The sequence below is a fragment of the Fundulus heteroclitus genome, chromosome 5, assembly GCF_011125445.2.
Source record: "Fundulus heteroclitus isolate FHET01 chromosome 5, MU-UCD_Fhet_4.1, whole genome shotgun sequence".
In the NCBI taxonomy this organism is placed as follows: Eukaryota; Metazoa; Chordata; class Actinopteri; order Cyprinodontiformes; family Fundulidae; genus Fundulus; species Fundulus heteroclitus.
The window spans coordinates 36,924,511-36,948,320 of record NC_046365.1 but is presented as its reverse complement, the minus strand read 5'-3'; the positions used below and the strand labels follow the sequence as shown (position 1 = coordinate 36,948,320).

Here is a 23,810-nt window from a genome sequence, read left to right as displayed (position 1 = left end):
TGAGCCTGAAGCCAATCGGCACTCAGACAGAGCTGGTTGCTGAGGCAGCAGGTGAATATTTAATGTGGCATGATACTCTGATTTCCAAGGGCTCGTTTTGGCTGAAACCAAAATAAAGAACCGTGTAATCAAGCTACGGATTAACAGGCTGCAGGAATAAAGACTTTGTGCAGGTGGAGTCATGTCTGTGGTTTCCTTCCCACAGGAGGAGAGACAGCGAGCCGCCGGCGTCTTTGATAACCTTTGGCCAAACGTTAGGGAGGAGGACGAATCCGGACACAGAACTAGGCGCATGTTCTTATTGTTCGGAAACCAGACTGCATTTTAAGCCGCTATGGTTTCACCGGCCTTCATTTGAGGTTAATAAGTACACGGACGCGTATGAGGTCATATGTGTCTGCTGACCTGGCTAAGCGTGCATCTCGCCTGTGCATTACGCACAAAGAAGAATGGAAACTTTACTCCAGTAGGGGAGAAAAAAATCATATTTTACAACCAACAAACCTCAGAAAAAAACAAAGTCCATGCAGGTTAGCATTTTTTTTTAGGATATTATGCAGTTGCCTCATGATCTCCATGTTTTTTGCAGAATTCCTGGCTTTCTTTGGTGACAACATCCTACTAGATGCAATATTCCTCACCATTTCCATCTCAGCTTAATTTAATTGGCTGAATGTGCGATAAATTAACAGATAAATTAACCTAATGCAAGTCTATGACTTACTCCTTTCTACTAAAGATGTGACAGCAAGTGCATTTGTACCGTCTTCAGTATTGGGTATTTGATCTTGGCTTGCATAAGGACACAAAGGGAATGGAGAATTCTGCTAGACATGAAAATTCAGGTTACTTTTAGAGTGTCCATTATTGCTCTGGGCCCCTGAGCAATAAGTGTGTTGGGTAAAGTAGTTTTAACAAGAGTGCAATTTGCATTCTTGTCAAATTGCGTTTTACAGATCACAATCTCTTCACTTCTCACTCTTGAAGCCAATAGAAGCCAGACCAGTAGAAATGCGTCTTTGCTCCTCCCTCTAGAGGAAAGCCTGCCCCCAGAAGTGAACAGATTGTGATCTGTAAAACGCAATTTGAAAACAATGCAATTCGTAAAACTCAATCTGAAAAAGAGAAATTTGAAAATATAAAATCTGTAAAAAACAAATAAATAAATATGGGAAAAAAATATATATTTTTTGATAAGAAAATCTGAGAAAACAGATGTTCTTTGCTTGCAACAATATTAGAACAAAATTCACTCCATATTTATTTGCACATGAGCTTGAAAGTTGTCTTTAATGCCAGACAGGCATCATTCTGTCATTATAATGTAATGTAAAGAAGATATTTAAGAAGTTATAAAGCATTAAATCTAGTGATGCACCAAGAAAGGGTCGGCAAACTGGAACCGGGAGCTTTAACAAGACAACAGCAACACTCCTCAGTGTGGCCGCTGTCACTGAGTGAAGAAGGATAGCTAAAGGTTTGCTTTAGAATCACAGATGTGTTAAAAAAAAAAGTCAGAAAAAGCTCCTAAAAAGGAAACATTAATTTCTCTCTCTACTAAAAGAGAGAGAGAGCGTCAGCGGATAACAGTAAGGCTGATAGGGACGCAGCAAAGTTGCTGTTTTATCCTTTTAATCATTAAGCCTCTGTCCATCTTAAAACATATTTGATTCTAAAATGTTTGCAACATTTTCCAGAAACGTAAGTATCCAGATTCTCTCAGCAATACAGACGCACAGTCTTAAAATCAAACACTTGTAAATGTGTCCTCTTTCTTGAAATGGTAAAACGATGATTAACAAGAAAACATTTCTCACACCTGACATTTCTTACACGGACAATAAACTGCCGATTTTGTCAGAAAGGAGAGAAAAGATGGTTTTGTAGGGGGTGCGTTTTAATTTTTAAATCAGAATCAGTTAAAACTAGTGAGGCCAGGTTAAGCCATCTCGGGAAACTGGTGATAAAATAAGCACAATGAGGCCATAATTATGCACCAAACCCTGTTAACGGCATCTTTTGGCAGGAATAAGGACTTAGACTAAAATAAAAACAGATAATCAGTAACGTTGGGGAACAAACTAAGCTAGTATTGGACAGGCCAGCATCACAGTCATGTCAGGGTGAGGAGCCCCTGTTCAGCTCAGAGTTAGCAGGCTTCCAGGTCCCAGTGGGGGGAAACAGGGACACATGCTGCTTTAGCGAGCCAAGAGTCTGAGACAAACCGCTTTACGCTGCCAAGATTCCAGCAGCGCTCACCACACTGAAGTTTACCGAGGTCACTTTTCACTTTCAGGGCCTCCAAACAGCAGTCAGGCCTCTAAGAACAACTTTCATTAGCTGCTTTTTTTAATGCAAGCTTAGCATACGGAGGGAAAACTGGACAGGAGGAAGGAAACTGTGACATCTATTTCTGTTTGTTTGTAGGATTATGCATAATTCGTATTAAATACTGAATAACTATAGTACTGTGCTGATTCAATTAATATCTTTAGATGTTTTTATGTAGAAACTTTTAGGCCTACAGTTTAAATCAACTTAACCTTAATTCTCACACTTATTTTAAGGATGTACTGATGCTTTTCAGTAAATTAGACTATAGTTAAAATGTTAATCCATTTCCGTAATGCAGGCCATAAATTGAAACTGATGTAGATAAATGACATGAAGAGTGAAATATTTGTATTTAGTTTATTTCTGATAATTTTATTGATCATGCTATAAAAAAAGGGGGGGGGTAAGCCACAGAATATTATTGCTAAAGAATCTGGCTGTTTAGATGGCAAATAGCAAACATATTAACAGGAAGTTGAGTGGAGGGCAAAAACATGGTAGAAAAAGGTGCTATTACATTATTGGAGCAATAAAAGGATGTTATTGGTCCAATATCATATTCTTATTTTCTAAAAATAAATAAAAAAGAACATTTTGTGTTTTCATCACCTGTAAATATGTCACTCTATGTATAGTGAATCTATATAACATTTGAGCTGTACTTTTTTGCACTGAATTACTGAACAAAATGTACTTTTTTAATCTGTTGGGATGCAACAGTCAAGGTGTTAAAATGTACTTTTTAATAATCTTCAGAACGCAGAGTTGTTGCTGATGCTTTACCTGGGCCCAGTGGTTCTTGAAAACAATCATGCACGTCTCTGGGTCCACCCCCTTCAGCACCAGAGGCTGCCCATCTCTGCTTCCACTGGGAACCATGGAGGCCATCATGGTGACCAGATCACGTGGGTTTAGTCATGTCATACAAAGAAGACGGAGGGCATTCCTGACTGCCTGCTGGGAGCCTTCATAACCACAGGAAGGGAAATAATGACGGCGAAACCTGGGGAATGGAGAAAAAGAAAACACAAATGGACATCATCACACACAAAACCGCAACAATTATATGACTGTATTAATTTCTGCAGGCTGGGCCTCCCTCCTAACCTCTGCGTGGCTGGACAGCAGCTATGATAGGCATGCAGGAAAGAGAACAATAACAGGCACAGTGAGATGACTCAAGAGAAAAGAGAAAGAAATTCTTCTGTCTTGCTGCTTCCTGGACTTCACTGCGAGCTGTCAAATTGTTTTTGCAATACCTCGAAGGCACATAGTGGATTCCTGCAGGCCCTCTGACATCATCGTCATTACAGAGAAACTTTTGACACTAGACGACAAAAAGACTTTAAAATCCCCTGGATGAAAGCGGCATGCAGAAAATAAACTAATTTAAAGTTTCCTTCAGACAGACCCTCGCTGGAGGGACCGACGCTGAAACAAGACGCTGCTGGACCACCACAAAGAATCAGAATTCTTTCTAAAACAGGAGCCTGTGAGGTGCGATGAGGCTAAATCCATCCAGAAGAACTGAGCTGCTTCATAAACAGGCCTGATCTTCAGGGAAAAAGGGACTCGGGATGGGATTTAGCTTCCTCTGTTTACAGCGTTTCCCGGCGGTAAATGTTTACAACCACTAACGAGACAATTTGTGATGATCAGTTATGCATCTGAAACAAATGCATCTTAGCTAATCAGCTCTTCAGTGGTAAAAGAAATAGTAAAACATATTAAGAGCTCAGACACAAATCCCAGTTAACTGCTTGAGATCAAGTATTGGAGACAAGGATGGTATTTTAGTGCGATGAAAGAAAGAAAACGGACTTATAATAAGTGATCATTTTGAAATTATCACTTATTGATGATCATTCATGTGAACTAACTAAATGTCAAATTTTTTCCTTTTCAATTTTCACAGTTTAGCACAGAAGTGTTGATAATTAGAAATTTAAAGCCAGATGATATAAACGGATCGCCTGGTAAAAAAATCAGACAACTTTCAACTAGCCAGTCAGAAGTCTTTGTCCGAGCAGTGAACGCACCACAGCTGAGCACCAACTGATCGCGGAAATTGTTGCTGAGCGACGAAAACTCCCAGTTATCAGTTTCATTGTGATGTTAAATCCCGAAACGGCATTAGGACGACCAATGTTTATTGTAAGGTTTCTGAAAACACATTATTCCAGAGTAGTTTCTCCTCACCGTCTTTGACCGGACCGATTTTTCACAATTTGCCCTCGTTACCTCTACGTCAGTTCGGTTTGACGGCTTATTTGCTTTATCTTTGGTCTCATAAATAGTTGATAAGAGTTTCTTCCTCCCATGACACGCAGACAAAGTACCACCAGTCTGAGAACCCTGCTTCTAGTTTTTTTTTTTAGCAACTGCAGCAGGTTTGTATCCAACTTGTCAAATTTGCTGGCTGCAAGACTTTAGCAAAAAAAGGAACCCAAAAGTTCAGCAACAAACATGGTTTAACATCGTTAAAGAATAGCGTAAACGACAAATTATGTTGAGCATTTTCATGTAATGATCGCCATCATAATGGTGGTATTATAAAACATAAAAGGAACAAGCATAGGAGCCAAAAAACTTTTCATAGAGCGCCATAGAAGCCTGTTTCAGTACAGAAGCGTTGAGGTCCCCAACTCAGGTCAATCCTCCTGTCCTGCGTGTTGTCTTTATGTTTTAATGCCATAGCACACAGCGCTAAGAGGTTTTTAAATGATTTTCCCACATGTCATCAAGGTCTGGAAGAACACAAACGTAAAAGAAAACAGGCAGGAAAGAGGACCCTTGGGATAATTTCCAACCTGAATAGAGAAACACAAGATTAACTTCCTTACTTGACGTTTCTGATGTATTTAAATTTATTTGGCTTCGAAGATTTTAAAAGAATTTTGGTCCTCTGAGATGCAGCAAAGACCAAATAGTCCATCATTTCTGGATATTTAATGACAGGTCCAGACTCCACCCAAAAAATACTTTCATATAGATCTCAATGAAAACATTTTTTCATAACGTCGCTCTCTTTTAGTTTTTCTAAACAGGCTCAGTAGATTCCTTTTCCTACCATAGTTAGCTTGGAAGCATTTTACTAATCAGTACGGTCGTACATCTAGGACTTTAGGGATATGATTACGTAAGTTTAAACACTCTATATACACTTATGTTACTGATACAAACATCTTGCACAAAATTAGCTGGACTATCTCGGCACAAATTCAATTTGTTACCCTAAATATGGGGATAGACAATTACAATTTCAGTCTAAGTGCCCGAGTTACCCCTTCAGCCGACTTTCTCCCCCTGAATGGCAACATACAACCTTTACAACAATCGGTTGCAGTCTCCAGTTTATATTCACTAATTTGTGCACCGTCACATTTAGTTTGGGCTTTTAAGGATCCACTTGAAACAATGTTTTATTAGTTTTAGATGAAACTTCAATGAATTATAAAACGTCTTCATTTATGGTGAATTTCCTGACTCAGAAATTGGCCAAATTCCACATGCAGGCTCCAATGTTGAACAAAATCAGAACTTTGACAACATGCCTTTTTGTTGGTGAAGATTCCCGGTCATCCAGGTCATGATCAATCCAAAAAAGGTGAAAAAGATAAAACAACTGGACTTCTATTCTGAATCTGAAAACGTTTTGCTTCCCATGCAGAAAGCTTTCTCAATTCAGGTTTGATTCCTGCCAAGTTTCACCCCAATTCACACCAGCAAACACAATTGTTCAAATAATACTGAATAAAACATTAAGTATTGAAGTATTTATTGACCGTATTATTACACTGTTACACATCAATCTATGGGTTTGTTTATCAGTGTAGATCTATAACCTCATTGTTGAATTAGGCTGAGTTTCATGAAGCCTATATGGTCCGGCACTTTCCCCATCAGTTGCAGCACACAGGGGTTTACGCTGCGTTTTTATGCATGATCCAGCTGTAGATGTTTTCCCTCTTTTCAGCTCCATGCATTTCTGGCCTGTTACAGTTTATAACCATCATCATCACCTTTTACAGCGACAGGTTTCTCATCTGAGTCTCCGCACTGATCAGACAAATCTCCTCTATGGCGCAGGGCGCTCTGGTGCGTAATTACGCAAACCGAAGGCTGAGTTTGAAGTTGTTCTCTGAGCACGTTTTGTTTGTGGTCGGAGTGGATGGAATAATTACTTTCTGCTTCGCTTTTAGCCCACTAATAGTCATAAATGGGGAATCCTATAGGAAACGTAGCACTTTTTATGCATTGCAACCCCAGAATTGATGAGTATAGGCGCACCTTTTCAAGCTCTGCGTTCCTAAGTGACGGTAGAAAAAAAACACTTTTTTGCCGACGTTTGATATCAGCATAATTTATGAGTAATGCTATCCCTCGCGCACTGCACGCGAGGGATAAACAGTGGTAAAAATGTATAAATAAAGACTGTAAAGGGCTCCTTTAGAGGGAAGAGGAGGAATGACGGGTCTGAGCTAAAACCCCTGATGTTACAAGTTCCTTAAAATGCTGCTTAAAAGTGCGCACCTAAATTACATGTAACGTAATTATGCACACCTGAATTAAAGCGCAAGGCATCACACCCACCGAAGCACCACTGGTTCTGTGTTGTAAAAAACAAAAGAGCATGAAACACAGCTACTAACTCTGCTACTGACTTTAAAAGGTACATTTTGCTACGGGTGCGAGGACATCAAATGTAGTGATTCACGTTTTGAATGGTGACCACTGATAAAAGCACCTCGGTCTGAGGAAAAGGGAGGGGAGAGAAGCAGTAAGAGCTTTGAGGCACAGAAACACGGCGCATGTAGTTAAAAAATGCAGAATTGATAAGAACAAAACTTATAAACAGAATAAGTGGCTTTTTAGACTGTATCTGGTTAGCAGAACAGCGTGCAGCCATGACTGGTTCTGAATGAAGACGTTATCTAGCAGCCGCTCACCTCCCTTGCCTCCTGCCTACTTAGTACCGGGCCGTACTGGCTTACTTTCACCACTGGTTAAGACCAAAATTATTTATAACTATGACCGCTCTTCTTGCTGCTCCGTTAAAACAAACTGCAGCAGGAATAATTACTGATGGCCAAAAGTTGCGAAAGAAGCTGAAACAGCTCCGTAGAAGGCAGGGTTTAGACTGAGCTCTGGATGGACAGAGCTGTGAATGGATCATCCGCAGCCCAGATGGGCTTCGTTATTTTTATCCGTGAGAAATGCCATGTGTTGTGTTTGAGCGTGTCAGTGAAATGCGTTTCACACGGTCAATGCGGGAGAGTTGAGAGCCCTGTAGTAGCGTATGTATATATTTGAGCCTGTGTATACAAATGCAAACTTTTTATTAGTTATTCCGCTCTGTAAAGAACAAAAATGCTGAAACAAACAGTTGACGGGATGCTGACCACAAATGTAAGCTGAAAGTGAAAAGCTGAAAGTGAAAAGGAAAAAAAAAAACCCCAATGAGAGCACAACAGTAAGCGTGGAGCAGTATGGACCGGCACCACACAATGAACCGTAGGAAACGCCGCAGCTTTACAACACAATGCCAAATTACAGCCTCTGGACTCCAACCTTAAATTAGGAAGTAACCACGGCTCATCCATTTTCCTGCACACCGACTTCACCCCAGAACCAGCGAGAAATCCTATCATCTGCAGACATTACTGCAACAAGGTAAAAACTTCTACCATCTGCTTCCAGTTAGCGGCGAGGCTCCGCTGGCTGGGTCCCTGACAAGGAATGCAGAAGCTCTGCGGAGACGAAGTGAGCCGCTGTGTGCCTCTTACCTCTCTACCAGCCATCTTTAACAGGGACACATTGCTAGACAGGCAGGGACCTCGTTCTTGTCCTGTTGACACAGCAAAGAGATATGGAGACGTATGAAGGAGAGGCGAGGCATTGTGGGAAGTGCTTTGACATGAGTAAGAGCTGCCTGGATGGAGGTGGAGAGGAGGGAGGGAGGGGAGGGGGAAGCATGGGAGGGATTAAAAAGTGAAAAACAGGTTGAGAGAAAGTCCACTGTTCACGTGTTTATAATCCTAGTCAGAAAACTGAATATTATACTGCTGAAAATTTGGATTATATGACAAATCTTTCATCCATCCTTTCCAGTACTAAATCAACAATTCTCTGGATTTTGATAGAATCTAAAGCAGTTTCATTTCGTTGTGTTGCTCGCAGCGGAGAGAGCAAACTTGGGGTTTTCTCGAAAGCATCCTTCGCTCGCTGAAAGTGTGACGTTGTGCAAACGGAGAGGGCGAGGCAGACAGATGGAGCGAGGTGGTGCTGCACACGTGTGTGGGAGCCAAAGACGAGTCATCACACCCAGGGGCTGGTTTTATGTCCTGCTGGGGACCAAACTTGTTGTTTTTTTTCCCCCCCTTCTCCCGCCTGAGCAGCTGCTGTCTCAAGATTTCATTTAGTCAGAAATCACCAACGGCTACTTCTACTGGATGAGCAGTTTGCTGTAAATACACAGAAGCGTTTGGCCTGAAATAGTACTGGGAAGGCTCTGAAGTTAAAGTCTTGGTGAAGACTTTGTGTTTATGGCCAAACAGAGATCTTAGAGAAAGAAGGCAACGAAAACAAACACACACCAGTTGCTCTTGTTTACACTTTGTGATCAAACCGCTCTGAACAACTAGAGCTGGACAATATAGGAAAAAAAGCATGATTGGAAAAAATAGAAATCATATTGATCGATATCAATAATTATCAACAAATTCCAAAACATAGATTTTAAGTGCAGCCCTGAACATTTTATGCTGTTGCTTAGCGACCTACTATTGGTAAAGAACTCACAAACACTGAATTCAAACTCAACCCTTTATTCAACCAACTTTTTACCAAACCTGCAAGTTTTCAAAAAAGAAAAAAAGAACACGTGCTCTGTGAACTCTTTGAAGGGGGCGGAACTTAGTTCCTGGGTCCGCGTTGTGATTGGTTGGGAGGATGTGATGACTGTAGTTTTAACCTACATGATAGGCTAGAATGCAAAAGAAAAGAAAACTTTTATTCTAATGAACTTTTCATTTACCCTTTTTTTCATCATCATTATACGTCTATCAATCAATAAATTTATAGTTATTGAACTATCATCCAGCCGTGTGAACAACAGGAACAGGACCTGATATATGTGGAAATATTCAGCCGTTTTGGTCAAAAGTAAATAAAACCTCTGTGTGTGTGTGTGTGTGTGTGTGTGTGTGTGTGTGTGTGTGTGTGTGTGTGTGTGTGTGTGTGTGTGTGTGTCAGCAGTAGGATTAGTTTAAACCCCGCTATGCTGCGCTTAGACAACAACACACTGGCACCAACTCAAATGTGCAGAAAGTTTCTGTTTTCATCTCACAGCCAACCGGGCCAGAACTACACCCCAGCTAACGCAGAGTACCGGCACCTTTTAAAGCTCCAGAGAGATTCTGACCGTTTTCCGTGACCTGAGCTTTGTGTTATTTGTTTAAAGCAAAAGAAAAACCTAATCAAGTTACCTGCGCCTTGATTTCTATTGAAAAGGTCATGATATTCCAAAGAATTCTTAATGGCGTCTAATCTGAGGTTCCCCTGGCTTTTAGAAGAGGAACATGCCCACAGCATGACGGGTCCTCCGCTGTATTTATAAATGGGGCCTCATGAGCAGCTTTAACACATATTTAACCCGTTTCATGCCAAACCCAAATCTGCCAAAAGCGTACAGTAATATTTGTGATAGTAGAATAGGACTTTAGAGATCTTTGCTACCTCCATTATCATCCTGCTCACTCAGCGTCACGGCAAAATAAACTTGACTCTTTTTCCAGCCTTGTTTGTCACACTTCTAGTTCTAACTGTGGATGTGAAAACGTAACAGACTAGTAGCCGTTTTATTTGTAGCCATTATCTGACTTATGAGGCTCAACACGTGCCTTCATCAAACCGCCTATTCTCCAGTCTTTCCCATTTTGAAGAGAGGCTAATAGTAATTAGCCTCTCCAGTATTTTATATCAACACCGCAAGAAAATAAGACGTTACCGAATACTAATTAAGAGTTTCCAGTTAAAAAATAACAATCTTTATAGAAATTGATGGGAGGGTCTTGAATTGTAACCAAGGGGAATTGTGAAAAGTAATTTTTTTTCCCTATTAAAAATAAATATGGTCCAATTAAATATTTGATTTTTCTATTTGTTCTTACTGTGAGATTATGCTTCTGAATAAAACTTTAACTTGTTTTAAGGTTGTTAGGGTTTTTTTTAACACTCCTTTATCAGGGTTGACACGGTTTTGGAGGATGTGTACCCTAGTTTTTTTTAAATATGAGATCTTCTTCCAACAGCTGATATGATCTGAATAATCAATCCAGCTGTTACACTAAATAGGAATAAATAGATTAAATAAGGCCTGAGAAAGCTGCTGGTGAGGATTATTAGGTCTCTTACATAAGATTCATGTTCATGCTTGTAATGGGACAATATGTGGAAAAGTTCAAGGGGTATGAATACTGTTACAAGACACTGTATCTGTGATTGTTTTTATTTTTATTACAGAACAAGCTTAAAAGTACCAAATGCAGTTAAAGCAGACAGGTATGGCAAAAAAGTACAGGTAACCTAAAATATTTAGCTCCACATGAAACCCCTAAAACACCAGACTGCGTCTTCCTCTCTTCGCTGCTGCTGTAGTATTTCTACTAACAGAAAACCAACGTTCACATCGAGTCAAAAATAAACAGGATTTGTTACAAACAAAACAGATGGATAATGGCGATCAGGTTATTTAACATAAATACGTCAAATCGCTCCGTCAAGCTGCCAGCTGCAAATAGTTGCACAAGTTTAAATGAATATTTACCGAAGCACACAGAGGCTGCTGCAGGTCTGCTGAGTGGGAACACTATTCCTTGTGGTATTGCATAATGAGCAACACTCCCAGGGTAAACACGACGCTTGAGATCGGCTTTGAAAGGATTAAAAGATGAGAAAAAAAACGGACTGATGGGGAGCAAACATTGTGAAATGAAAGAAGCGCTCACCTGCAAGGCTTTTATCTCATTTTTTTTTTTTTTTTTTGCTTTCCTGATTTGGTTTCTGCCTTTGTCCGTCATCCCAAATGGTTTCATAAAGGTGCGGTAGAGGAAAAAAGAGCTGAAGGGCAGGACACACCCTTTTCTCATGAAGAAAGATGAGCTTCTTGTTAAAACAAGAAGTTATTCAACTCAGATGAATTGAGCAAACTCACACAATTTTTCATCATAGATAGAAACGTTTCCATTCTGTTTTTTTGCTTTCAGATGATTTCTTTCACGCGTGTGTTTTTTGGAGTGACTGTGACTAAATTATCAGCACTTCTTTAGATTCAAGACAAAATCCCATGGGACGCCTATTGGTCCATTTTAGATCTGAACTAAATGATAGATCTGAGGAGCATCATTGCTGTGAAAGACACCGATGATACACACGTTAACCACCTCATGATCCACCTCTAAGGAGCTGAGACTAGAATCACAGCCAGGTCAATAGCTCATGTTTATTTTTTGGCTGTAAAAAGGTTGCTTGTAAAGCTTAAATAGGGTAAGAAAAAAAAACCTGCAGATTTTTATTGCCCACAATAAAATCTCTCCAAAGTGGAGTGTTTTAAGAAAACATAGGTCTCATCTGGTAAAAGTCTTAAAAAGAAATGGGAATGACATTAATCTTTCAGTTCCTTTAGCGAGGTTCTTGCTGGCAGGTGGAAAATTTACCAGTGACCATAGCGACCCAAAGGACAAACACGGCCATCAAAGTGATAGCAGCTGCTGAAATATTTAGGTTTAGGTGGAACTGAAAGGACAGAGGGAGAGTAGCCTCAGCCTTTATAGTACACAACGGGAGGGAAGATGGCTCTGATCTCCATTACCTTCAGGGCCCTGACCTGTGGACCTGCATTTACCTTTTTAATGTCTCAGATTATTATTATTATTATTATTATTATTATTATTATTATTATTATTATTATTATTATTAATAATAATAATAATAATTTATTATTATTCTATTCAGGATTTTATATCACACTCACTGTTTATGGCATCGTAAAAGAGAAAGAATTGAGTAAAATGGTGCAGCAAAGGTGGCAAACTCATAAGTATGTTAAAATCTGTTGGTTTTGAATTTCTAAATGACTCAAACAGGAAGTGCTTTTATTTTTGAAAAGCCACTGTACCTTTTGTATTGACGTAGTGGTCAAATTGTCGACTCCCTGTCTATATAACAATAGGGTTTCAAGGCTTTTAATCTTCTTAATTTAAATGGGAGGATTTGTGAGATTTTTATTTTTAAATAAACACTTGTTAAAACTTTTATTGTCAAGTCTAAAGTGTTGTTCAGGGTAGACAAACTCAAATAAACAATCAAATGTGATTTTGTGAGTGCACGAGAGAGAACAGAGAGAAAAAAAGTAAGAGGAAGGACTTTTTCATTTCTAAGAAAGAATTTTAACAGTGAGAGAAAAACATCTCAGAAGCAAATTACGTTTATGACCCAAAGTAATTTAATACAGGGTTAAGCTTGTGGATTGTTCTAGCCCAAGGTCTGTGAATGTCCCAGGTTATTAAATCAAACGCACCCTTTAGCAGGAACACATGCTTATCCCAGTTAAAGGTCCGAGGCTTGCAGAAGGTACACGCTTCCATTATAAAAACACTTTATGCTTTGTAATGACTCATAATGTTGAAGAACTTTATTATCTGAATAACTGATCCAGCTATTACACTAAATAGGAATAAATAGAAAAAACAAGGCCTGATAAAGCTGCTGGTGAGGAATATTAGGTTTCTTATATAAGATTCATGTTCGTGGTTGTAATGTGAAAATATGGAAAGTTCAAGGGGTATGAATACTTTTGCAAGCCACTGTATCTGTAATACAGTGAACTTTACATACAACAATTTTCTACTGCTTTCTAATATTGCCATGAAAACCAGCAATTTGTGTCCACTAGGCAGCTCAGAGGGAACAAGAATAGTAATTTCTTCAAATTAGCTACACTTCTAGTTGACTCTCACCCCTAATTATAGGACAGAACGATTTTTCATGAGGCACAAGTCTAAAAACATGTGTCTGAGTTGAGTTTAAAGTGTTTAAAGTTTGTTTCTGCCATTTAAGTGAAACTGAAGTCAAAGTTGCAGACGGGAGTCCCCATTTAAATCCAGTTTTATTTGCAGAACCGGAGGAAACGATGAGAGAATAATTCAACCATGTAAAACATGGATGGCAGAGATCACACATACATGCACAATGTTCAAAGAAAACGTCAAAAGAGGCAGCAAGTGTAAAGCTTAAATATATCGTCCTGTAATCGGACATCTTTGACAGCAAATAAGTAATCTCATGTTCTGTAGCTCTGTCGTACTTTACTTGGTGGGTCCATCCTTTACCCTTAAATGGCCCAGGAAGTAGATGAAAAGCAAGAAGTTTTCCACTTAAATGGGTGCCAAGAATTTGCCAGTGGGAGGGGGTGTCACTTTAAATCAGAGACGTCCCGTCAGAGCGATCTAAGATTACCAGCGATTCGCCACAGAAAATAATAACATTGGCCTGGAATTCCCCATATTCAGCAGATTCCTGCGTCTTTATTCGTTAATTCAAAACAACATTTCGATTAAGATGTCAAACAGATGCATAAAAACAAAAAATCTAAGTCTGTCACTGGTTCTTAAACAGCACTGCAGGCTGATTAAGGCGTATTAGATAAGGCTGTTATATAGCAGATAGTTATATAGCAGATAGTGTTGCTCCAGGCTGCATGTCAGTGGAAAGCAGCCATGGAGGCTAACAGCGTGCCGACTGCTGTCTTCATCACTGAATGGGTTTGAGTTACAGGCCGTTCCTCTCATATTGCTCCCTTTCACCAACATGTCCAAACACAGACCCACGCAAACATCCACACTTTAGCTCAGAAATAAGGAGTTAATGAGACCTATTAAATGCAGAAACGTTTGCTCTAAAAGGGAAAATGCACCATTTTAGAAACTAAGCCGTGACGTATTTAAAAACTTTCTTTAATGAGAAGAAACCTCTTTGATATACTTCACAAAAAGAGCTTGAGAAGGTTTGTTTGTTCATCTGGATCTGCAGAAAAAGGTGCAGAAACGGCTTCTTGCCAACAAATCATGTCACACCTAACCTGGAGGTGTGATGAGGCGTACCCTTAACGTCAAGAAAAATGCATACAACTTTACGTATTTTTGCCAACTCTTTAAAAAAGTTTCAACCAAAAGAAAAAAAAAAAGTCTGGAAAAAAATAGAGCAAATACATCAATTGTCTCCAAATTTGAGCAGCAGTGCTTAACCATTCAAACGAGGACAGAAAACTGGCTAAAAGGTTTTGCAAAACCAACCGAGTGTTTCAACGCCATCTAAATTTCCATGCAAACTGTTCTCACCTCTTCTTTCAACCTTTTCTAAGACTATTTTTATAACCTTTATACTTGATGTTGTTTTGCACAACAAACTTGAACTGAGTGCAGCTCTTGCTGACATCATAAACAGCCGTCTATTTGGTGGTGACACCTCCTTTAAGCTGAGAAACCAGAGGAGTTTCTCAGTCAAGTAACTAAGTAAAAAAGTAAAAAAAAAAGTGCAAATTTAGGTTATTTATACTTTAGTGGCATAATTATTTTTTTGCCTGCTTTTTACTTCTACTTCTTATATTTTGAAAATAGTTTCATTACAAAAAAAAATATTCTGATAAATGGTGCTACCCGAACAGAGTGATCTTGATTGTGGTTGGAAGTAGTACTGCAACAAGTTGTTTTCCAAAACGTAGAAGAACACTTTGATTAACCGCTAGGATTAATCATTCATTCACAACACTGTCTACTGTATACGGACAACCATACAAGAGTAGTTGTTACAATTTACAGTATTTGGGGGTGGGGGGGATTACGTCTACTTTAAGCAGTTTTATATCCTGTACTTTTACTTGAATAAAAGGTTTGAGTTGATACTTCTACAAAAGTATTTTTAAACCCTAGTATCTATACTTCTACTTAATTATATTCTATGTAATAGACGTAAATACTTTTGACACCTTTGTGAGAAAGTAGTGGGTCAGAGTTTAGCCTCCTATCACAGAAAAGAGTCTTTACGCTTTCCCTCCAAGGTAAGGGTGTGGTGACCGCTGTGAGTAATCTATGAATGGACCCCATCTAATTCATTCCTTACCTCACCTTTAAGCCCAGTTTAAACCAAAGGTTCAATTCTAACCATGAAAAAGTACATAGTCCAATCAAAGCCCTAAGGGTCAAGTACCGTAGCTTTTTAATGTCTGAACTAACACTGGGTGAAATACGCGTAACGTAAAGTGCGTGAATATATGTGATTCAACACTGCGATTCCTAAATCCCCAGAAAAGTTTCACTGACTTTTCTCCTCCTTTGCGAACAACGGCTCCTTTCTCTGACCATCTCGTGCTAAATTACCAGCCTGTGTGTGAACACAGTGTCGGCTGATGACATCATTCCCAATGCACTTTCACGTTGGCATGGTGAGACAGCCGTCTGTCACGGCGCTACACAACAGGCCTCTGTCAGCGATAAGGCATTTCTGTGTACAGGTACATCCTATCTCTGTTCCTGCTGCTTCCTTTGCCACTCGTTTGCATCGTCCCACCTGCTGATAAAAACAAGCCCTGTTTGCATGTGGGAAGCAAAGAAAGAAAAAAAGCATTTCCCTCCTTATCAGAGAGATGAAAGCAGACTGCAGCAGCAACAACGAGAAGCTGATTCTTTTGTGTTTTGATGCACAACCAAGCTAAAGTCCTAGCCTTTTGAAGACTAGGATTAGAAAAACTACACAGCTCTAAAAGTATTTTGTTCTTGTTTTAAATCACACATACTGTAACTGTTTCAGTTTATCAAACAGAACTTAATATCAGGTAAAGATAACTTGAGTGAATAAAGAACTCTGGCCTAATAACTACCAGACCTGTTGAGTCAAGAACTCCTGTACAGTAGAGAGAACCTGTCTAACAACATGAAGTAGGCTAAAGGAAATGCAATCATGTCCCAATCTAAAGAATTTAAGGCACAAATGAGAAACAAAGTCCCTGACCTGTTTCCATTTACCACTGGGACTCCAGAACCACAGTGAGAGCCAAAATCCACATAGGGAGAACATGTGGAACAGTGGGGAACCTACCCTGGAGTGGCCAGCTTACCAGAAATGACTCCAAGAACACAATGTCGGATAATCCAGTAGGTCCAAAAAGAGCATGCAAACACTGCTGAGCTGATAGCTTGTTTTACATTTGGTGTTAAAACAAGTTTTAAGATGGTAGTGGTACTTTGATGCTCTGGGGCTGCTGCTGCTTCAGGACATTTACAACGGATTAACTGATGGAACCATGAAAACTGCTCTTTAGCAGAAAATCCTGCAGGAGTCTGGCCATAAATTTCTGATCTTAAACTCAAGCACACCTGGGTCACGGTGCAGGGTTGTAATCCGAAACACAACAGCAAGTCCACCTCTAAATGGTGGGAGAGGCTTGGTCAAAGTACAGACTTAAACACACACTTTAAACTTGCTTAAGTGGCTTTAAACCCCTTGAATGTGGCTCAATCTGAGCATCTCTGTAAAAAAAGAGTGGTTTTAAATAAAAATATGTGACAAGAGTAAAAGAAAGAAATATATACACCTTCTTAAAACCATAACCTAAGGGTTGAATTAAACCAAGACGACCTAACGTGATTTTTTAAAAGTTATATTTTGACAAAGAGGTTTGACTTCATACTTTTGCACCTTTTTTTTTTAACCAACTGCTTCACACAAAGTGTGTTCCAGCCAGAAGAACCGCAAAGTCAGAGGAAATCACATGTGAGCTTTAACTTGTTAATATTGTGACCCGGACTTTGTGGGAGAGAGATTACCGGACCAGAGCCGTGCCAGCCGCTCTGTTACATTAATAAAAAACGGATCAGTTGCATTTCGGCCCCAACACCTAAAGTTCAGCCAAATCCAGTTTGTAAAGCTTGTCTCCGTGCGTTCAGGGTCAGTGTGGGTAACACGGTGTGGAAGTTAGGGCTAATCCTGAACACGGGACAAGGCGCTGCTGGCTTCTTTGAGGTACGGAGGAAAAGGGCTTCACACGCAAACGGCCCCAGATACCAAGACTAAAGCACCTGTCAGCTGCTTGGTTTTCTCACCGGACCGAGGTCATATTTTATGTGCAAAGCAGTGCACAAAACTGCAAAGGGGGATGAAAAAGTTTCAGGATTTTCCTTTTTTTTTAAATATATTAAAAAACGCTGTGGTGTGCATTTGTATTCAAACCGTCCTGAGGCAGAACAGCTTTTGGTCCTTTTGGTTTTTATTTCCACTAACACTTCACATACATACTGAAGTTTTGTCCAATCTTCATGGTGTCACAGCACAACAATTTGTAGTACTGCCACAGATTCCTAGCTTGGATTCAGGGCCGGACTTTGACGGGTCCATTTCATCGTATGTTTACGGTCTGATCTACAATTAGTTGTAGCTCTGGCTTTAACTTAAGGGTCATTGTCCTGCTGGCAGGCGAACCTTCAACCCAATCTCAATCATTTTGCCGGTTTTCTTCCAGGATTGCTCTGCTATTAGCTTCACCCTTCTTCCTGTCAAATCTTACACGCTTGCCTGTCCCCTCTGCAGAAAGCCATGCCCACAGCATGATGCTACAACCTACGTGTTTTACAGAGGAAAGTAGCGTGTCGCCATTACTCAAATGTTAATATCACTTCCAGCCAGAGGAAACATCTTGGTTAAACTAAAAGAATACTTTCAACACAAATCTGACAAGGGTTTGAATAATTTCAGGTCTAACTGTAAATACAATGTCTTTTCTTTGCTGCCATGTCTAAAATGTCTCCAACAGGTTTTGGTAACGCTTTATATTAAGGTTCTTGTAATGAGCATTAGTTAATAGGTAATAAGACCTTAATTAGTACATCAACAATGATTAACTAGTTTCTTATGAGTTATTATGAATGTCTTATAGTCTGCTATTAACAATATTATAACGATACTATTAATTCATATACCGTCTTATAAACACATAAGCATCTTGCATGCACTTATCAAGATCTTAACAAGTTTCTTATAAGTCATTATAAATATCTTATAGTCTGCTATTAACAACATCATAAGGAGTCTATTAATGCATATATAGTCTTATAAACAAATAATGTTATTAAGCATCTAGTAGGCACTTATTAAGGTCTTATTACCTATTAACTAATGCTTATTACAAGGACCTTAATGTAAAGCGTTACCCAGGTTTTCTTCCAGGGTGACTCTGTATTTACCTCCATCTACCTTCTCATTAGCTTTCCTCTCAATGTTGAAGGAAAGCATCTCCAAAGCATGATGCTGCCACCACCATGTTTCACTGAGAGAAGGCGGGCCAATCTTTATTTTTGTCCTAATTAGTGAGTAATGAGCATTTTGTATCATTTGTCTTCCACTTGGCAATTCTGCACTACTTTATATTAGTCTCACACAGGAAATCTCAGCAGAATTCTGTTGTACAAAGTGCAGAAAAGGTGCAAAGGGTGTGTATATTTTTTTTGCGAAGCACTGTAGTGTTAAAATAAGAAAGTATTCAAGTGTTCTTATTTCCTGATTCTCAAAAGTCACCCTAACAAACCGGTGAACTGAAGCAGATCCGGTTCCAGACCCAAACATGTGACGTGAGTGTGTACATTTAATCTAATCTGTGCGAAAGGTTTTAACAGGAGACTTGTAGAAGTTGTTTATGTGAAGCTCCTGCATGCAGGTTTGGGTACTGGTGCCAACAAACTTCTGAAAATTACTGGGAGTAAAATCCAGATGTTTGATCTGCCACATATTCCTACAAATTATAAAAAGGTTGCGTCATCTGAACGGGGAATAGAAAGGAGGCAGAGCTTTGCAGATAGACTCTAATTATTAAACAGCAGACATGAGACCATGACATGTATTTCTTAACTAAAGGGTTGCAAGAATAAGTTGGAAACAAGTTAAACAGACAAGAGGAGGAAAAATCAGAGAATGCCGCAGATTAAAGTTAATGTTTTAACGTTGACAAGCAGATGTTTGTGAAGATCATTCATTTTTAGCCCAGTTTGAAACAAATTGACTCGAGTGTTTGGAACAACGAGGAGGTTTTTAATTAGTTGCATGGGAGCTGTAAGACCAAACATGATCCAAACTCCACTCCGTCGATTAGATAATGGCTGAATTATCTCCATGATATCTCATTATAAGGCAGTGAGGTGTGGCTGAAAGCTTAGCTTCCATGAGGAAATGTTTGTGGGCTCTTGCTCACCCAGCAGAGAACCTGGAGATGGTCGAAATTCAGAGTGACCCCCTAAACAACGTCATTCTCTTGGCTTGCTGATCGCTCAGCGGGTCCCCGCAGACCCCAGGCAGCCAGCAGGGATCGCCCTGTAAACAGCAGGGCTGATGCAAAGGAGATTAATCTGCCACGCTCATATTCTCTCAGATAATTCAGTCACTAATTAAGTAATCAAGACCGACCTTGGACTACGAAGACTGCACAGGTTTTCTCGTGGCCACACACACACACAAAAAAACAAAAAAAAACAATGAAAGAGAAGAGAAACGTGCCAGTCAGCAGCTTCCGCATAATAAAGGATGATCCGACACAGTCGTAATGAAACAGAATACACGTTCCAATAGAAATAATAACCTTTAAGCGGGTGCTAAACACACCATTAAAAATGTTTTATGTCTGATGTAACATTCTAATCTTAAATATTGCGTTTGTCATTAACTGTAAGGCAGAAGAGCATCATAATTAAGAGAAATAAAGTCTTTAAAAGTAATTAATTTATATAATGCATTTCATTTACTGAACAGTGTTACTGAAATGAACTAACTTTTTAAAAATATAAGTTCTTGAACATGACTATACATTCCACAGTGCTGCAAAAATTATTATGCTCAGCTGAGATCATAATAGTGCTTCCCTTAGAAGGAAAAAAAACAGACACAGGACCTCTTGAAATACTATTATAAACATAACTACATGATCTGAATTCACAATGGTAATCCTGGATAGATACAGACAACCAAAACATGTCTTATGAACCTATAATGCTTTGGATTGTTGTCTCGCATCCACTTTAGATCGCATATTTTACTCAGAGAGAGCATTGTTATGATATTGTGCAGAAACTCCAGCACACACCCACAGTCAGCCTGGAAAGATAAATCACATCAGCGTTTCCCTGCAACAGCCAGAGCAGTCCCGAACAACAGTGATAATGCATTTGCTGCTGAAAACCACCACAGCTTCGTTTACATCAGCTGACTGTGAAAGCAAAACAGAGCCAAGCCGTGGAAGACCGATGACGTTTGCAGGTAACCCAACACCTGTCAGTGCCTCTATGCGGGTGTCTCAGCTCCTCAGCACAGGCTGCACCTCTGGTCTGAGGCACCGCTTGGACACAATGTTTTCTTGTGGATTACACGCACATTTGGAGCAGTTGCGCTGTGAAAAGGCGCCCTGGCGCAGGGACTGGTTTGTTTGTTGGCTGCGCATGGTTGCCAGAGTGAATCTAGGCTGGCTGACTCTGATGTCTCCATGTTTACGCGCTGCTGGAAACCAAAGAGGAAACGGAGCGCTCTGTAGGTTTTCACTTCTGCACCTTTCTAAAGATGTAACACAAATCGCGCTTTTTTTTTCTTTAACTGAACTTTTTTTTTTTTTTTTTTACTGAATATAAACTCAACAAACAACCAGCAGCAGTAGTTTGGAGCGTTCCCACCTCCACCCACACGCACACGTCAATCTCAGAGTCTGCCACTGTCCCGAGACAACCCGAACAGGTGTGTCCGTCACGTTAGAAGTTTAACTGGATAGCTTTCTCCCATTTCTTACCGTCGGTCCCTGGAGCGCACCGCGGCGACGACCGGCCGATGGCTTGCTTTCTCTGAACAGAAACACTCAGTGCGTCTTCTGGAGATTAAATATCCGTGTTTGTTTTTTTGCACTTTCCACGTCCCAGCTCCACGCTGCTCAGTAATAATCACCCCACGGAGGTAAAGTCCTTAACGCGCTCCGCGGAGGATCACGTAGGTGAAACCGGCGGAGATCCTTATTATGGACGCTCCTCCCACCCTGAGCTCCAGCAGACCCAGTCCCACCTCACAGGGAGCGCGTCTGGTTTCACAACCGAACCAGTTCGGAAATGTTCGGTCCTGATCCATAACAGAAACCTTTTACCCAAGAAACAGCAGCATGCTTTTCTTCATGCTTTTATCTGCTGCCTGTGCTCAGGTGGTGACGGACTTTCTTTTTATGTTTATGTGAGTCAGATTTATTTTTAGTTTTAGAAAAAGCAATAATTATACACAGTTAAATATCATACCCACATCGAGGGCATAAAATGCAGTACATAAAATTTATTTATTTGTCTTTATTTTGAAATGGAACGAAACTTTATATAATTTCAAGTGATTTGCCTCGTGTATACAAAGAGTATTTATTTTTAGTCAAAGTTGACCCACATTTTAGAAGAAGAAAAAAAATCTCACTGGACTGAAGTGTCCCCAAAACATTTCTTTACTGAACTGGGTTACAGTCTGGTGAAAGAGAGCTTTATAGTTGCTCCAAAACAAAAGTGGGGATGTAGCGACCTCAAGCGGTAGGTGTGTGCAATGACAACACAGAATTTACGCATTAAAATCGATGCACCAATTTATCCATCCATCCATCCATCCATCCATTTTCCAAACCGCTTATCCCTCATGGGGTCGCGGGGGTGCTGGTGCCTATCTCCAGCGTTCACTGGGCGAGAGGCAGGGTACACCCTGGACAGGTCGCCAGTCTGTCGCAGTTTATTTCAGGATATTTTGAGTAGAACTTGTGTAAATTCAACAACTGAAAGTCGCTTAAATAAATAAATTCCTTTTTACACCAATTTTTTAAATTCACCCATCGTTTAACCCTTTGTGATGATGGGTGGGGGGTTAAAAACAGAAACTCCATGCAGGATAACCCAGGTTGGGATTCAAACCCTGGACCATTTTGCTTCAAGGCATCAGTACTACCAACTGTTCCACCATGCTGGCCGTAATATTTACTAATTTACCTGCTCAAATAAATTATTTGGATTGTCATTATGTTCTATAGGATTTTGTCTTTAGATAAAACTTGCATTAATCGAATGACAGTAAATTTGGACATTCAACCGTTTATATACATAGGGATATCAACATGCATTTAAACAGTACATATGTTTTTGTGTTCTTTCTTTTCGCATTTAAATAATTAAATTGTGGTCTATATAAAGTGAAACTGCAATGTTTTGGTCTGAAGTCCTTGCTAATTTAGCCCACAAGCTGTTCTGAGAGCAACTTGTTTTGATGCAGTGTCCCACCCCCCAAAGAGTTCCCCTCCCCCCCATTTGGCCATTTTTGTAGTATGCCGGGCGACAGTGTAATGAATTGTGTAGGTTTATAATACAGCCAAGAACTGAATATTTTTCACTTATTCACCTATAGCTTTGGTATCCTTGAGCTCGGACTACGAAATCAATGTCAAAAATAAATTCAGTTCAATTAAATTGTACTTGTATAATGCCAATTCACAACACATGTCATCTCAAGGCACTTTACAAAGTCAAATTCAATCAAAGCATACAGATAAAGACGGTGGAATTAACAAAATCGTTAACTGGAAGTCTGTGACCTTGTTTAGCAGACCCACAGGGAATACTGTTATTTAATTGTTCAAAAACGTAATAGGGAACAGAGAGAACTGGACAGATTAAAAAGAATTGACTCAAACTGAATAGAACGATATCTATGCAGCACCTGAAGAGACTGCATTCAAATGTTCTGCACTCCTAAAGGCTCCAAGTGCCCAATAAAATGTGTGTAGGGACTCAAAAGTGAATTTTGCATGTGTTACTGAATATTGATAAACCACTTGTTCCAATAAGGTGACAAAAGGTGTGAACATTTCCCTTTTAAAGGAGCTATAAGTAGTACTGACACTTTGTGGCTCAAACCGGTATAACAACTTGTCAAACACAAGAATCTAATATGCCGTTTTTAAAAGGTGTGATGTGTCGTGAATTTGTACTTATTGTACTTACACGGGACAGGTATATGATGTTGTATCCTGTTCTACCTCTGGTCTGCTTCTCTTACTGGCTTACATGTCAGCAGGCTGCTGCTCTTTTGCCAAAATAAAATACCAAATGCTGCGCTCTGTGTCGGGAACCCTGGGAACTCTCATATGATTGGCTGAGGAACCAGGAAGTAAACTTATCTTTCTCATTTTGATATTTAAACGATTTTAATCTTCCATACATCTTATAAACCTACTTTGCGAATGTTTAAGTGTAATACGGGTGTTTAGCATCAGTAAACCAATTCTTTTTTAACTACTTCAACTACAATTTGTGTTCATTATTCATTTATTGTCTGACTGACTGTGAGACAACAAAACATGCCAAACGCCTGACCTTGAAGGG

General features: G+C 39.7%; 1 protein-coding gene across 2 annotated transcripts in view; it reads right to left on the bottom strand.

The window, feature by feature from the left end:
- fam160a1a (family with sequence similarity 160 member A1a) overlaps nucleotides 1–21,568 on the bottom strand; it is a 58,360-nt gene extending 36,792 nt beyond the window's left edge. The window contains exons 1-3 of one of the 2 annotated variants that reach the window (XM_012862882.3): nucleotides 21,209–21,568; nucleotides 8,121–8,182; nucleotides 3,118–3,337 (exon numbers count right to left, since the gene is read on the bottom strand). In XM_012862882.3, coding sequence (XP_012718336.2) covers nucleotides 3,118–3,225 — 108 coding nt within the window. In that variant the 5' untranslated portion in view covers nucleotides 3,226–3,337; nucleotides 8,121–8,182; nucleotides 21,209–21,568. The remainder of the gene's footprint in view (nucleotides 1–3,117; nucleotides 3,338–8,120; nucleotides 8,183–21,208) is intronic. The other variant, XM_021316613.2, reaches the window with a different exon arrangement.
- Nucleotides 21,569–23,810: the final 2,242 nt, after the last annotated feature.